Below are 16216 nucleotides of genomic sequence, written 5' to 3'. Positions count from 1 at the left end.
ACAAATGACTTAAGAAATTCAACAAAGCTTCTTTAATTTAAATTTCCTGTTCTACTTTAAATGCTGCAGCAGCTACATTCAGGTGTCTGTACAGGACCATTTAGCACTGTTTTTGCTGGGCCTGCAGGGCTAGGGTTAGAAGGCAATATTGACATAGGTTTATCCATATATTGTTCAGTTTTGTTTTTAGCATTTTGCTCAATAAAAAAATATTTCAGGTTTATTTTGGTTTAGTGGTTCCTACAGTAAAAGGGTTTCTAAAAGTAATGGGACATCACAGAGTAATAAGCTATGTTTAACAAAAAAGTACAATACCTACATAAAGAGGTTTACTTAAAGTCCATGTAAAACAGAAATAAATGTGTTCTGAGCTTGTCACACAACAGAACACTCAGCCAAATTTGAATGAAAATTGAATGAAAAAAAAAATTCGCCAAGTATATAAAATTAGGTTTCAAAATCATGAAAAAATAAGCAGTATTCTGTGCTCTGAGATGCTGGGGGCGTGTCTGCTGAAGGTGCTGAAACCACACCCAAGCGCGGGAAAGGTGCAGACTCTCTTCAGCTTCAAATTGGCCAGAATGTAACTGCTGCACCATTTAATTCGAAAAAGAAGCTGGTGAATAGGAAGCCAACTTCAGCCACTACTAATGTTAGCATATCCGTTAGCTCCCTAATTTGGGCAGCAAAGCCTGTTTGCTAGCCTACCTGGCTAGCTGTATTGCTAAAGAATTAGCTTAAGTCGTTACAAGGTCACGACAAAATAACGAGCTATAGTTGATGACCAAACCTGCTAAAATGTGACACACCAGGTCTGTCTGACGATAATCATGATGACATTAATGACGAGAGTAGCTATTCTCTTCACGTGTAAGGCCGGCAGTTCGCTGTTGTGGGACAAACGGCCGTTAGGCCGGTCGGGCTTTTCCGTTGAATTTTGAATTTTAAATGAGATGGATTGTGCGTGCGGACCGCAGCAGAAACTACACGCACCCTGAACGACTTACGGAACTTAACGTAAATATATTTGTAAATGCATCTCAGTATGGCAGGTTCACCTAACTGGTTCACCCCATCCATCAGAATCAGAGTAAACAATTCTGAAATTTTCTTCCGTTTTTTTATTCCGAAATTTTATGTAGTAAGGATAACAAGCATCACCCCCGCGGTTTTTTTTTCATACCCGTTTTCCGAAAGACCCCGCCCCCCTGTGCTGGGATTGGTTAGAAGTTCAGGCTTACTAGCAGTCCACCATTCACTCTGTCCACACCTCCCGCCCATATCCCCGGAGGCCCCGCCCCTTCCCTCGGACGCTCGGACTGTAAGCGTAGGTTGAGTATGGACTCCTAACCAATCCTAACGGAGGAGCGCGGGGCCTGTCGGAAAACAGGCGGGAAAGAAAACACCGCTCTCCTTCCAGCCCCCTGCTCTCGCACTCCGTTTCTCTCACTCTGGCACTCTTGCCCCCTTCCCCCCACCCGGTGGCACCATGGCGTCTGGCGAGGAGGACGGAGCGGTGGAGGAGAAAGAAACTAACAACAAGAAAAAGCGGACGAAAAGCGCAATCGCCACCGCATGGCTCACGTTCTACAACATCGCCATGACGGCCGGGTACGTGGCTCCCCCTCACTCTCGCTCTTACTTACGAACAAAAACAGCGGACTTTAGCTGAGGTGGGCTAACGGCCGTTACTCTCTCTCTCCCAGTGTTGCCCTTTATAGCTATCCCCGTTTTAACGGTCGTTAACGGACCTTAGTAAAACCACACGGCGGGTTAAATCAGCAAAGGAAAGACCGCCTTGACGTCGTTTGCCCCCGGTTGGGGAGTTTCGGCCGCTGTGTGAGGGAGTAGCCGAAAGGGGGTTTTCCGTGTCTGCTCGCGTCTACCTTTCCAAATACGGTCGACTTCAGGGCGGCAGCGGCGTGCCCGCCCCGGCACTCCGATAAGTTTAGCCGCACGCTGACACTGGAGCTTCGCTTTGGGAGAGCGGAGTCCTCAACAGGCACCTCCATACTTTACGACAATAACGAACACAGAAACTTCTTCAAAATAACGTCTACACTAACGATACTAACGTAGCTGTTAATAACCTATTAAAATCCTAAAGACGTCAAAAATGTCTGAGCGTTCTAAGAGTGTTTAAGTCTACACTCTTAAGGTGTGCACAAGTTCTTTAGTAAAGTGAATAGTCCTGTTTAGAACCATGCATTCTATGTAGAACCATTTCATGCTTATAAATAGTCCTTTGCATGGTGAAATGTTCTTCAGATTGATGAAGAATATGTTGTGTATGGTTCTATAAACAATCATTTTGAAAATGGTTCTTGTTACTTGCTTGACATCATAAAAATAGCAGAACCCCTTTTTTTTTAAATGGTTCTGTATAGAACCATATACAACACATTTGTCCATCTATCTGAAAAACCACGCAAAGAAGCATTTAAGCATGCTGGTGGTTCTTTGAGTGTCCATGGCTCTATATAGAACTATTGCCTTTACTAAAGAACCTTTGAAGAACCATATATTTTTTTAGAATGTAGCCTAGGGTTAAACTACACCATTTTTAAAGTTTTAAGTTTAGGCTTAATTTGGATCCGACCTCTGGAGTTGTAGGTAGCACAGCAAGAACTTGACAAAACTGAAGACAAAGACTGAAAATTACATTTACATCAATCAGTGTGTATCATTTTTGGGGAGTGTTGTAAAAATATGTGTGTGAATGTCAATATGTTGATATTAATGCCAACTATCTAAGCATAAGTCATGCATATAATGGTCCACTGACCTACATAACAGGCTGATGTTTAGGATTTAAAATCAGTGGCTGTAATCCTCAAGCTTGTCGAGTGACATAAGTTTATTGTGTGACTCTTCTGTTTGACCTTCAGGTGTGTGCTTGAATCTTTAGTGATTGTAGGTTATGATTAAAAAAGAACATAACAAGCATGCTTGTCCAACTTTGAACAAATAATGGGAAATACACAGTTTGGCTAATTTCAGGGCTATTCCTCTCTAAAGGGTTACTGCCATTAGGAGTTTCTCCTGTATTCTTCAAATAATAGTGGTTACCTTTATTGGTGATTTGGTAAAGAAAGGAGGCTGTAATACTAAGGCAGAATCTTTAAAGAAACCTGTGGAACCCAGAGGGAATAGGTAGATTTGAACACACAGCTCCTCTGTTGAACCCTGTAGCTTTCATGTTTTTGCAGCATCTCTCTGATCTTCTGCTCCCAAACATCCTTATTGTAAGTGATATAATTATTCTGTCACCAGTTCAGGCTCAGCCCAGTGGTATTTTGATAAAATCTCACTTTATTTCCCTTAGCAATCATGTTAAATAATACCTTATGAGAAGAAATTAAATAGCTATCTAGTAAACATCCCTTTGACAAAAATGAGGCCATTTTGAGTTTACTGGCTAAGTTTCTCAGAGAGCAGCTACTGAGGGAATTTGTTCTAAGCTTTTCAAAAAGACAGATCTGTTCTTGTAGACTAATGACCTTGAATTGAACATGACACAGCTGACACAAAGTCTCAGTGATAGAACCTAACTGCACTGATAAGCAGTGCTTTTCCTGTAGTATAACATGGAGAAAAACACTTTTTTGAGAATACATAGTAGGGATGCACTTATCATGAATTGCTATGGCCAATTCCGATTTTTTGTTAGAGCCAAATTGTCTGATGGCTGATTTTTTTTGACCAATTTTTATTTGCCTTCAGCTACATTTAAATTAAGATAGATAGATAGATAGATAGATAGATAGATAGATAGATACTTTATTGATTGATGCAACTGGGTTTTAGCACAGTGAATTATTCAGAATTATGCTAAAACATTTTGGTAGAGATGTAGCAGCAGCATTTACTCACCTGCCTAACGTTATTTACATCATAAAATTGCAAAACAAATTAGCCAAAATAAAATAATAAATTGACATAATAAATAAATTGATAATCAATTTCAGTGTCTTATTGTAGCATGGATACATCTATATGCATAACACCACGAATGTGATGAACTGTGTTTTGTAGAATGTTTATTGCTTAACTGTGTATACTGAATTTTTAATAACATACAGCACGTATGTGATCTAGGTGGCTGGTGTTGGCTCTTGCAATGGCTCGGTACTATCTCCAGAAAGGCACACATAAGGGCTTGTACAGAAGTATAGCAAGGACACTTAAGTTTTTCCAGACATTTGCTGTGCTAGAGGTATGTGCTTCATTTTTGTTTCTTGCTCTCTCTCACTCTGTTTTACTCTCTGACACTTGTGCCTAATCCCATTTTACCCCTTGCCCCTACCACTTAGCCCTTAGCATTCAAATCTAGGGGTAGGGTGCTCTGATTTTTGTTGAGATAGAGGGGTAGGGCAAAGTGTTAGGGCTACATGGCACACTCCAAGCAGAGTGTTATGAGAAAGAAAAGAAAAACCGGCAAGATGGCTGCACAAGCGACCAAAGAAACCCACAAATGTGAGTAATTTTATATGGTTCTTTTCCTCATAACAAGCATGAAAAATCGCTAAGTGTGCTAATGTTTTAGCTAGGTAGCTAGCTAGCTAGTTCCACCTTAAATAGTGCGAATGCCTGAAGCGCCAGAATGTAACTGCTGTTCCATTTAAGGTAGAATGGGAAAATTCGAACGAGAAGCTGGCGAATAGCTGACTTCAGCTTCGTATCACCAAAGAATTGAGGGTGGGTGGTAATAAATAATTATCGCATCCCCCCTCTATGAAAGCATATGATGCCCTAAATTTAACTAAAGCCCAGCAGTGAGGTGCTGAATTTTACTGCTCATCTGCTATCAATGCACACTGGCAGGGTTGCCTACAGAGCACCGCTAAGAGCCTGTTAATGAAGTAATGTTCTTCTTTATTTGAGGGTCCCGTTTCGTAGGGGAAGATTTCAACCACTACCCGTTGTAACTTAGTTCCAAGGGGCAGGGGTAAAAATAAAAAATGGGATTGGGCCTTAGTCATCCCAACCCTGGGGGGGTGGCATCACCTAGGAAAAATCATGATGTGATGTTTCAATCAGCCATTCCTGTGCTTTAAACCTTGCCTTCTTTACCTTTCCTACCTATTTCCATCTTATGTTTCAGGTTGGGCACTGTGCAATTGGTATGTATTTTCTAATCATCACGAGCACTTCAGCATATTACGTTGTAGTTAGGGAGTAGATCAAAAAACACTTGTGTATGAATCTATGTTATAGGAATTGTGCGGACATCAGTGATCGTTACTGGGGTCCAAGTGTGCTCCCGGATATTCATGGTTTGGTTCATCACTAATAGTATCAGACAGGTGAGTACAAACATGCAAACACAGAAATTAGACATTGGTTTTTAAACTGGGGAAAATAAGTCTGGAAATGTTGAAGACTATATAGACTATATAGACTGTTTGCTACTGTTAAATTATAGTCATTGAGATTATACTTGTACTTTATTAAACATAGTTGGAATTATCCTTTGTTGTTTTGTTAAATGTTTAAGAATTTAATGGGAAGATAGAGAAATCTTTGGTGACATTTAGCTGACATTAGAAAGTGATTTCCCTTAGCTATACCAGTGCTGTCATCTAAAAAGTAAGTCTACAGCTCTGCACTAATTTTGGCCAAAGTCATTTTCTTTTTGTTGTTGCATTTCCCTTCTCTGCGGTTAACTTGTTATCTGTTCATTAAGTCTTATGGGCACTTGAATATCAAAATTAGTTGGAATGCACATTCCTAATAGCAGCTATTGATATTGGTACTGCCATTATTTAATTATTAAATGTTAGATCTGTTAAGAGCCACAAGACAAAAAAATGTTATTGTTCAAATGCTTGTAGACTGTCTGTAGATGACACCACATGGGACAAACATGACAGAATGGAAGCAGGAGGTGGTTAATTGCTATTCCCATAAACAAAGAATTTGGTATTGCCCCTACATGTGGTGAAACTGAACATGGGCCGTCTACTGGTGGGACCATTCTAAGAGGGTGAAGTCCTGTAGAGCTTCTTCAGGACCTAAAACTTTCAAATATGTCAGGCCAGGCTGCTAATCCTGTAACACATTTGTAGTGAAGAGTTGTTGATAGAGTTGTAGCTTTCTGAATAGAGACTAGCCTGTGTGGGAGCTGGTATGGCCAGTATGAGTGTTTGCTATCAGAGGAGGCAGAGTTCTGTATAACACAAGTATACTCAGTACTGCTTGTTTTGTCTCCCTAAGCTTAGAAAGTTGTTTTTTTGGAACCATTTAAAACACTTATGGTCAGAGTGAGGTGTCACTCAGCTTCAAACCTGACTTCAAGTCTACAGCTCAAACAAGGATATCTCAATAAATTATAATGTAGACATTATTTTATAGAAAACACAAATATATTTATTTAACATTAAAAGTATGTGAACTCCTGACCATGACACCTGTATGAGCTTGTTGGACACCCCATTCTTAAACCATGGGCATGTATGTGAAGTTGCCACCTTTTCGGCTATAACAGCCTCCACTCTTCTGGGAAGACTTCCCACAAGATTTTGAAATGTGTCTTTGGAAATATGTGCCATTCACACCAAACCCATCTAACCATGTCTTTATGGACCTCACTTTGTGCAAAAGTGCACAGTCATGCTGGAACAGGAAAAGGCCTTTGCCAAACTGTTGCCACAAAGTTGGAAGCATATAATTGTCTAAAATATCTTTGTATGCTGTAGTGTAAACACCACCCTTCACTGGAAAAAAGGGACTTGGTCCAAACCCTGGTGGTCCCAGAGTACTATCCCTCCTCCACCAAACCTTACTCCTGGCACTATGCATTCCAGTATGTAGCATTCTCTTGAAATACGCTGAACCCAGATTTGTCCATCAGACTGTCAGATAGTGAAATGTGATTTATCACTCTAGAGAACACGTTTTCACTACTCCAGAGTCCAGTGGCGGCATTCTTTTCACCACTCCAGCGGACGGTTGGTATTACGCATAGAGATATTAGGCTTGTTTGCAGTAGCTTGGCCATGAAAATTTATCTCATGAAGCTCCCAACGCACAGTTCTTGTGCTGATGTTGCTTTCAGAAGCAGGTTGGAACTGTAGTGAGTGATGCAACAGAGGACAAGCGATTTTTATGCACTATGCACTACCCTTCAGCACTTGGCAGCCCTGCTCTGTATGTTCTACCATTTTATGGCTGTTGTTGCTCCTGGGAGCTTCAGTTTCTCAATAATAGCACTTACAGTTGACAGGGGCAGATCTAGCAGGGCATACGTTTCACAAACTGACTTGTGGCAAAGGTGGCATCTATGGAGATTGCATGACTATGTGCTCGATTTTATACACCTGTTAACAATAGATTTGGCAAAAAAAATAGACTCAAAAGTAAGGAGTGGTATCCACATATTTTTGGCCATATAGTGTATATGTTTTTCTAAAATACAGAAACCCAGACTGAAAAGAATTTGCCTCTGCCTGTTTTTCAGAGAATGACCCTTTGCTAATTACAGCTGTTTACTGCTTCTTTAGGTCCAGAATCAGGAGAGTGTGATCCTTTTTCTGGTGGTGTGGACAGTCACCGAGATCACACGTTACTCCTTCTACACCTTCAATCTGCTAAACCATCTGCCATACTTCATCAAATGGGCCAGGTGCAAACGCAACAGCATGGAATCTCCTAGCAATTCGTGCATGGTCCTGGCTCCTCCTAGCAGCATGTTGTTTGCTTACCCTCACACCAACATCGGTTAGAAAAAGTATTTTATTTTTTTGTCTTCCTGTGTCACCTAGTACACATCCAGTATACAGAAATGCTTAAAAATCCCTATTATGTTTAGAACGCTTAACATGTCAAAGAAGAAACAGGGTAAATTATGTCTTTTTATTAACCTGGTTATGGTGTGACAATAATGTTGATAACAATAATACAGTGCTTTGTTGCTACATAGTCGGGGATATTGCATGGTTTAAACATGATGTGCAGAGTTTCTGGTAATAATTTTAACTAATGATTTTAAAGATATATACGGATTATATATAGATTATATGTAGCATGTTGTAAGTATGTGGTCAGATGTAAAGGGATTAGAGAGAACTTGTATGGGTGATGATAAAGGCACCCAGTGTTGACATCCTTTTTTCTTCTAACTCCTATACTTTGAAGGAATAAAAAAAAAAACTGGCCACTTTGTCCACCTTAGTGAATTCTGAGGTTTTTGCAGATGCCTACTTTACAAGCAGTGCTAGGCCATTTGCTTCATCTGCACCAACTCAGAAAGTTTCATACAGACTTTTAACGATTTGCAAGGACACTTTACAGGCCACATTTTTAACAAAGCCACAATATGAATTACAAGGAATATTTTAAAAATAGGGCCACCATCAACCATTCCACAAGTTTTCAGCAGCTTTTTGTGGAACCCAGTATGCTAAGATGTTTCCTCTTTCATTAAAAATGTGATGAATACTTTATGAAATCTGCAGCCAGTCTTGTTAGCTCAGGGTTGACATTTTTCTAAACTTATTTGCTTCTATTATATTTTCTGTAATGTCTTCCTTGGACTTTGAAAGTTCTCGTGCATCATAGTTGTTTTTACTTTAGGAAGATTTCATAAAAACAACATAAAAAACAAACACAGAGTTTGCCAAACTAAGAAACACATTTCCCAACATTTCTGGTTTCAGCCTTTATAGGTTCATTCTTTGTGGAAGTAAATATTTAGTGCAGTTGTTTTGCCTAAATTACAAAGGATCATCAAATGGCAGTTCAAATTTCTGCACGTGATTTTTGACTAAACTTTTTGTTCAGCCTCTAACGACTGTAGCACACAGTTAGCACTTCTAATGCAAAGTCAATGACCAATAAAGACACACTGCAGTAGGGATGAATATGGATGAAAGGACTGCATACGAGATGAATCGAGCAGAGGATTTATGTGGCTTCACTGAGTACAAAGTGCTCGGACCCCAAAAGTTACTGATGACCCTGACAACTGCAAAGCTTGTTTTAAGGTAGCTTGAACAGAGTTAGTAAAGACTAGTTACGTCACAGTTATCACATAATTGCCTGAATGCAGTTATTTGAGCTGACTGCAATTATAGGTGGATGATATGGCAAAAATATCACAATACACCATGTGCATCACAATATTTAGTTTTTCTGAGTTTTAATACGTTGCAACAGACAGAATAGAACCTGTAGTGCTGCATATAAAAAATAATAATACATATAATAATAATAATAATAATAATAATACAACTACAATGTTTTTTATTCAGTGCAAACTGCACTGTACTATATACAGGTAAACAGGCCTAATTACGCTCACTTCGTAATAAAACACTGTGTTCTTTAAGTACTGACAGTATTCATGATATGTTGGAAAGAGTAATCTGGCGCAACTTCACTCTTCAACAACGTGCTGTAAAAAGGGTGAAACTATCAACACCTGATGACTGGAGAATTCTACACTTGATTTTTAACCAATGCATTTTGACCCAGACTTTCATTGAAGAGAATAATGATTGCGTTGTTGTTTAAGTACAAAAAGAACTGAAAGTACAATTTAAAAACAACCAATAAAATGGGTGCAACACCAATCTTCCAGTCAAAACAAAGCAAGTTACAACCGATAGGCAGTTTACACATCTAAAACGAACAACTTTCAGCGCTTAATTAATTCTAACAAACATTCAAAATAAAAGAACTTTTAAGATCACCATGAAATCAAAGGGCAAAAAAGGACAAGTTATTACAGAAAAAAATTATAAACACAAAATACAAAAAACTCTAATTATAAACTCCTAATAAATATACACAATATGCTCAGAAAATGATATTGTGACATAATGTATCATGATAATGATAAAATATATTGCCAGCCTCAACTGCAGTTATTTTCCACAGCTGTTAGCTTTCACTATCATATGTGTCATGACAAACAGATTGTAAGTTGTTTTCAAACACAAGTAAATAAAAGAATGCAAAAAACACATTTATTGAGACACTAAATGTTCTAACTCCTCACTTCTAAAGGACAGTAGTGAGTAGTGTTTATTTGTGTACAGTGAACAAAAAAGACCAACCACCAAGCAAAAGCTAACCTACCCAGCATTACTGAGCTATCAAGTTAGCTCATCTATCTGCCTGTTCTCCATCTGTTCCTTTGTTTGTTTGCTTTTCCATCTGTTTGTTTATTCATTTATCAATCTGTTTATTCTACCAGCCACACAGTCATGGACAATTAAAGTGTTATTCTCAATCATTTATATGGCAGTTAATAGTCAGCTGACAGGCCTTGTGCGGTCTTTCCATCTTCATAGATCCATATTATTACATAGATTACGTGCTCATAGTGCTTTTTTAAGTTTCTTTGTGGCTACTACTTTTTTGACTTTATAGATTTAATTATTTGATCAGTCTTTGTTATACCAACCTGTGTCAGCCCTGGAGTACCACTGCCCTGCACATTTTATTTTCCACACCTGTTCCAAGAATGAACTGTTTAATAAGCCATTCTTGATGTGTTAGAGTTGGGGACAACACTATAGCCAGGTTTGAACCAATCAACTAAATTCATTTACAGCACCTCCCCCCACTTGTCCCACAGAAGTAGTTACGCTGTCCTGTGACTGAACGGTGTTGACCCGGTCACAGTAGCACAGATGTTGGAATATGTTGGCCGTTGAATAGGAATACATCTCACCTGTTCTCTCTATTTTAGTTGACATCTTAAGGATTTTTGTGTGTGTGTGTTCATGTATTTGTCTGTGTATCTTGGTTAGGCCCCTTGTAGAAGACTCATGTTCAGCTGCTCCTGTTTTTAAGACTGTCTGTTTTGGGCATGGAATGCCTGTCCACTATTAGCATCTCTCCCCCTACATGCACACACGCTTCCGTCCTTCTCCCCAAGACTTCAGTTTCCCATGAGGCTTGTGCCTCAAACTCCAAATTCTTACACCTCCTAAGCACTAAACACACACAGCCTAAATATAGAGCACCCTCTTTTTCAACTTGCCCTGTAACTGCTAGACAAGTGATTTTATTTATGGTGGAGATGGCTGGAGTTAGGTTAGGTGGTACTCTAGGTACTCTAAACAAGTTTACTTAGCTTCAGTAACATGAAGGTTTTTGATGTTATGTAAACTCTGCTGGCTCTTAAATCATCCATACAGTAATGTAATCACATCCTTATAGTGTGGAGATTAGCTCTTGTGTATTGAGGCTGTCTGGTATGAATGTCTTCATTGTTGATCTTGTTTCAGTGTGCTAAGTCAGCTAAAGCATGCCAGCTGTCCACAGTGAGGTCATCAGGCGGTGCCTAATATTTGCTTGGCACTAGTACACAGGGATGATAAAACAGCTGGCATTATGTCAGCTGGCAGACACCCCTACACCCCTGTGATGGTGCAGTGAATTGTATATTTTTTAAGTGATGGCAAAAAAAACATTATATGCACTGATTTGTTGCTGATAGGGGTTCTTTGCTAGACAGAGTAATTCATGTCAATTATGTATTAAAGTCCCAGGGAATCTAAATCCATGTTTTCTTGCTTTTGTGGGAACACAGTATACATGTATAAAATATACATTAACTTGCCTATTAAGTGGCTGTAAGTATTTCCCTAATATATTATTATATTTCGGGCGAAGCCCTTTTATTTGTTTATTTATTTTTTGTACATGAACATTTAAATTCACATACCTCTTATTACCCTTTTTTAAAGTTCCAGGCTTAATACATCCTAAGGCTTAATAATTGGTAACTACATGGGAAACACTGCAAACTACCTGAGTTGTTCTTAAGTTATAGGAGTTACACTGAAAGTCTGGACCCATCAAAATCTCCAAAAGACTACATACTGGTCTTCTTCAAATGTAATAGCATTTGGCAAATGTCAGTGGAGGTTCTAGAGGGCCACATCAGGGTCTAATTAGTGCTTACTCTGTTCAACTTTCAACTAAGAATGATAAAGTTGGGAAAGTGATTTAACTCTTTCACAGTAGCCATAAAATGCAGTTTCTGCTTGTTTTGGAAGAGGTCCTTCAGTTGAACTACTTTTTTTTTCTTCAATAACTTTGATGGAATATATTTTGGTGGAAATGTGTATGAGTTACAAAACCAGAAGCAAACTGGATTTTTGTCTTCGTAGGTGAGCAAGCAAATCAACATTTATAAAAGTGTTTGTGTTTAAAAGCTAGTTTTTATTTTTTGGCAGTTGAAGAAAGCTGCATATGTGCTGTCTGTATTGTCTCAGCATGGCTGTCTTTGTGGAGAGGTGAACTGTTTTCACAGCAGGGGGTTGTCACCCCTCATTTCTCACTAGCAGCTCTTTCTGCAGAAGAGACACCAGAGAGCCTGCAGAAAGAGGTTAAATCAGGAAAATGCTCATCTAGCCCTCTGTGATAAAAGCCTGGTCTATAATGTGTATGTAACAAAATATATAATATTAACTACATAATTAGTGCATGTTTCCCTAACTATCCTTTAGGTTAGAGGACAACACTGCTGGAACAAAAAATACACTAATCATTTGTAAGTGTGGATGGTTTTCAGAAACTGGTTTGAAACTTGTGCATTTTGACACTTTTGAGAATGCATTTCAAAATGTATCCTTCTACAGTCTCTTATATTCCCTCTCTCTTTTAGATACAACCTGTTCATTGTCATGTATCCTTTGGGTGTGATTGGTGAACTGATGACCATATATGCTGCTCTACCATATGTTCGGAGATCGGGCATGTACTCTTTGAGGCTCCCGAACAAGTACAATGTCTCCTTTGACTACTACTACTTCCTCATCATCGTAATGCTCTCCTACATCCCACGTAAGATTTCCTCTGACCATTAACTACCCACCCACTTTTTCCACTTTTGTCCAGATATTCAGCAGTAATTTGTAGCATGTCTGTATCATGTAATTGTTCATCACAATAAGGAAAGTAATAGTGGGAGGTTATCATGTCTTAGTCTAGTTGTCATAGTGTTGAAATGCACGTATGTCTAAGCTTCAAAAGATTTACAGAATATAAAGTTGCAGAAATGTGATATGATACATTTATTGTGAAATTACAATGAAGAAAACACTGAAATAGTGCTTATGCCACAGATTGCGAAAGGTATTTTTAGGACACCACAGTGCTTTATTTTCAGAGAAAAGAAGTCAAACCCATGTGGTTTAGAAACCAGAAACCATTTTAGATTTGGTCAGTCAGTTTCAAAGACCCTCCCTTTGCTGTTTAACCACAAATCAATGTGAGGTATTGTGTTGTAAAGAAACAGTTTTGTATTTTATTTTAGAGTCAAACAGCTGATCACCATTTTCTCCTAGACCATCTATTCAGCAGTGAAAACTAAATTACTAAGAGGCTCTATGGAAAACTGAATTTCCCTTGAACTCTTGAAAAGAGTTTGATGTAGCATGTAAACACTGTTAAAGATTCAAAACGTACAGTTACAGTCTATATAGGGAAACGTAAGTTACCCTGTTTTGATTGGATTGGTTTGGTTATGTCACAAAAACCAACAAATTTGCTTATATTCACTTATTCAGGCTAAAGCAGTTTAGCCCTGCCCACTCAACACGATGTAAGGAGTGTTTTAGCTCAGAATGCTTTTTGAACATGGCACAATACAGGGCAGCCAGTCAGAACAGAGACCTTTAACATATATCAGACTTAAAGGAATACTTATAAAAACAGCCCATTTAATTCCAAGGGATAAAGAGATGTTCATGTAAAATACCTTCTTGTGGGTTTTTGGTACATAAAACCACACAAATGTTATAAGTAGACCTTAACAAAAATAGATTAATGATAATAAAGTTCAAATATATAAAAACAAATAGGATGTGGGTGCTTTAAGATTTCAGGTTTACTTTTTATCTCTTTTTTTATACAGTAGCAGGAAACTGGTCCTGATTTTCATTCTGTTATTTTCTTCCAGTATTTCCTCAGCTATATTTCCACATGCTGCGCCAGAGGAGAAGGGTGCTTCATGGAGAGGTTATAGTGGAGAAAGATGAGTAGAGAAAGACCATGCCGAACCACCATATAGCAATCAGTGAATGCTCAGAAAATCTCCAGTCTTCGGTCCGTGGTGAAGAACGCTAGATAACATCAAACAGACTGTACCACTCTGTCTGCAGGGTTACCCCAACCCAAAACCATCATACAATTTCCAATAAATTAGAATTGCTTGAGTACCCATCTATAGATCACATATATCTCTCTTCAGTTACTGAGACAGGCCCCACCAGACCAAACAACTACATGCTTTTCACTTGGATGGAAATGCTATCAGTTTTATCCCCAGATGCATTTATAGTGCATACAAAATTAAAACAATTATGAGGAAACCTTTGGCTATATTTCCTCTGCTTCATCACAAAGATGGACTGCCTCTGGATTACACTGCTTCTGTTTCGGATTACGTCTTTTTTTCTATACACTGTAGTCTGGACTGAATCTCACCTTTGTACTGGATTAAATCTCTTCTCTAATTTGGACATAATCTTACCTTCGACTGGACTTGATTGGATGAAACAATCTCTGGTCTGAATTAAATTGCTGTGTTTCTTCCCTTTCAAAAAAAAAAGGTAAAGTAACCAGCTAGCTAAACGTCTCTGCTGTGGTATCCCTTCCTTTTATTTCTAATTGCATTGAAATAGCTGGTTCCAGATTTGCTGCAGATTGACTGCTGATTTGCTAAGGATGCTGTTTGAAAATTGTGAACTGGCTTGTTTACCGCAATTTGCAAGGATCAGCAGTAAAATAAGAGCAAGGAAGAGATGGAATAGGATAAAATGAGAAAAGTTGCAAGGAAGAGAGTACCTGAACTTAGCTTGCTACTTTGAGGGATAGAAAAGGCTTTGGGTAGTATTTAATAAACAGAAACAACTGGAAATAAATATCCTCCTGCAGTTATGTTTATTAAAAGAAAGAAAGATCAAATTTGAAACAGTTTCCATCTCACGGTCCCTGCACATTGGTTGTATATTAAAGATGGTCCAGCCTGGTCCAAGTTATATTTTCAGAAACGTCTAAGTCAGAAATAGCAATATTTTTTCAAAATAGTTTTGTGCCAGTACTGTTGTTTTTGTTTTGAATGTAAATACATGAGTTTGGTGTCAGGACGAAGGGAAAGAAAAATGTTGCAACATTTTGAAATATTTTTTTATACCCCGACTGCACTATGACTCTTTATGTTGCTTCAATGTTTACATCGCAAACTAGAGTTTTGAAACTGGTGAAATCTGTTCAGGGATAACTAGAGAAAAGAGCAGCTCAGTGTTGGACTTAAACCTGATCTGAACCCTGACTAGACTCTTAGTCTTCAAAGCGTCCGTGATGTGTTGTGTTTTGGGTTATTCCATGTCAAATTACATTTTCTTGATGTCATCTATGATCGAACATCTTGGAACCACTGCATCAGAAGTAGCGCCCAACTGATCTATCGGTTGGCCAATAATATCTGCCTAAGGTCTTGTGAAATTATTGTGGGAAACTCTTTAGTAACTCCTAAGATGACGGCCTGTTCACTTTTATTACAGCAATTTAAGCCAAACTGTTGAATCTGAACACAAGTCACCTTTATAAGAGACAACAACTACCACCATCACCTAAACCCATAGTGTGAAAATAACATGTCATAGCACAAAAAAGTGCATATGAAGAGGTGAAGTGAGGAAAAATGGGAAAATATGTGCTAATGGACATAACATTCTGGGACATTTCCAACCACTACACTGTTAATACTTCTATATTAAAGAATTTGTGGATTTTGACTGTTACCTTACATTTTCCTTTGCTTTCCATGTCAGTTAGTAATTTCTGAGTGCAGTGGCTCCAGGATGTGTGACGATCCGATCTTTTCTTCAAAAGATTTGTCATGGAGTGGCCCTTTTTGTTTTTTAAGAACTTCTACTTTAAAACAACTTTGTTCTGAGCAATTCCTCTCTCTCTCTAAGGTGCTAATGTCACATCATTAAATTCTTCTGTGCAGCTGAGGAGAAAAGGGACAAGATCATGGGCAAAGAGCACAAAACATGAAGTGAAATGCCTCGATAAAAATGTGAATACTTAAGAAAATGGATGTGTTCATTTCATTTCAAGTGCACTGCAAGTTTATAAGTGTATTAAATGAACATCATGATAATAGACAACAATAAATAATAATAAACAATAAAAAACAACTGATCAAATGCATTTACGGTGTAGTGTTACTGAGATGCTGTTATACTTT

General features: G+C 38.4%; 1 protein-coding gene across 1 annotated transcript; it reads left to right on the top strand.

Moving 5' to 3' along the window:
- The first annotated feature begins 1428 nt into the window (after positions 1-1428).
- On the top strand, positions 1429-16179 carry hacd1 (3-hydroxyacyl-CoA dehydratase 1). Its single transcript, XM_036596221.1, has 7 exons — positions 1429-1611; positions 4099-4216; positions 5105-5123; positions 5218-5306; positions 7503-7624; positions 12623-12801; positions 13919-16179. The coding sequence occupies exons 1-7, from the start codon at positions 1490-1492 to the stop codon at positions 13999-14001; spliced, it is 732 nt and encodes a 243-aa protein (XP_036452114.1). The 5' UTR covers positions 1429-1489; the 3' UTR covers positions 14002-16179.
- The last annotated feature ends 37 nt before the right edge of the window (positions 16180-16216 follow it).

This window comes from Colossoma macropomum, unplaced genomic scaffold (assembly GCF_904425465.1).
Source record: "Colossoma macropomum unplaced genomic scaffold, Colossoma_macropomum, whole genome shotgun sequence".
In the NCBI taxonomy this organism is placed as follows: Eukaryota; Metazoa; Chordata; class Actinopteri; order Characiformes; family Serrasalmidae; genus Colossoma; species Colossoma macropomum.
This window is presented reverse-complemented; position numbering and strand designations above follow the sequence as displayed.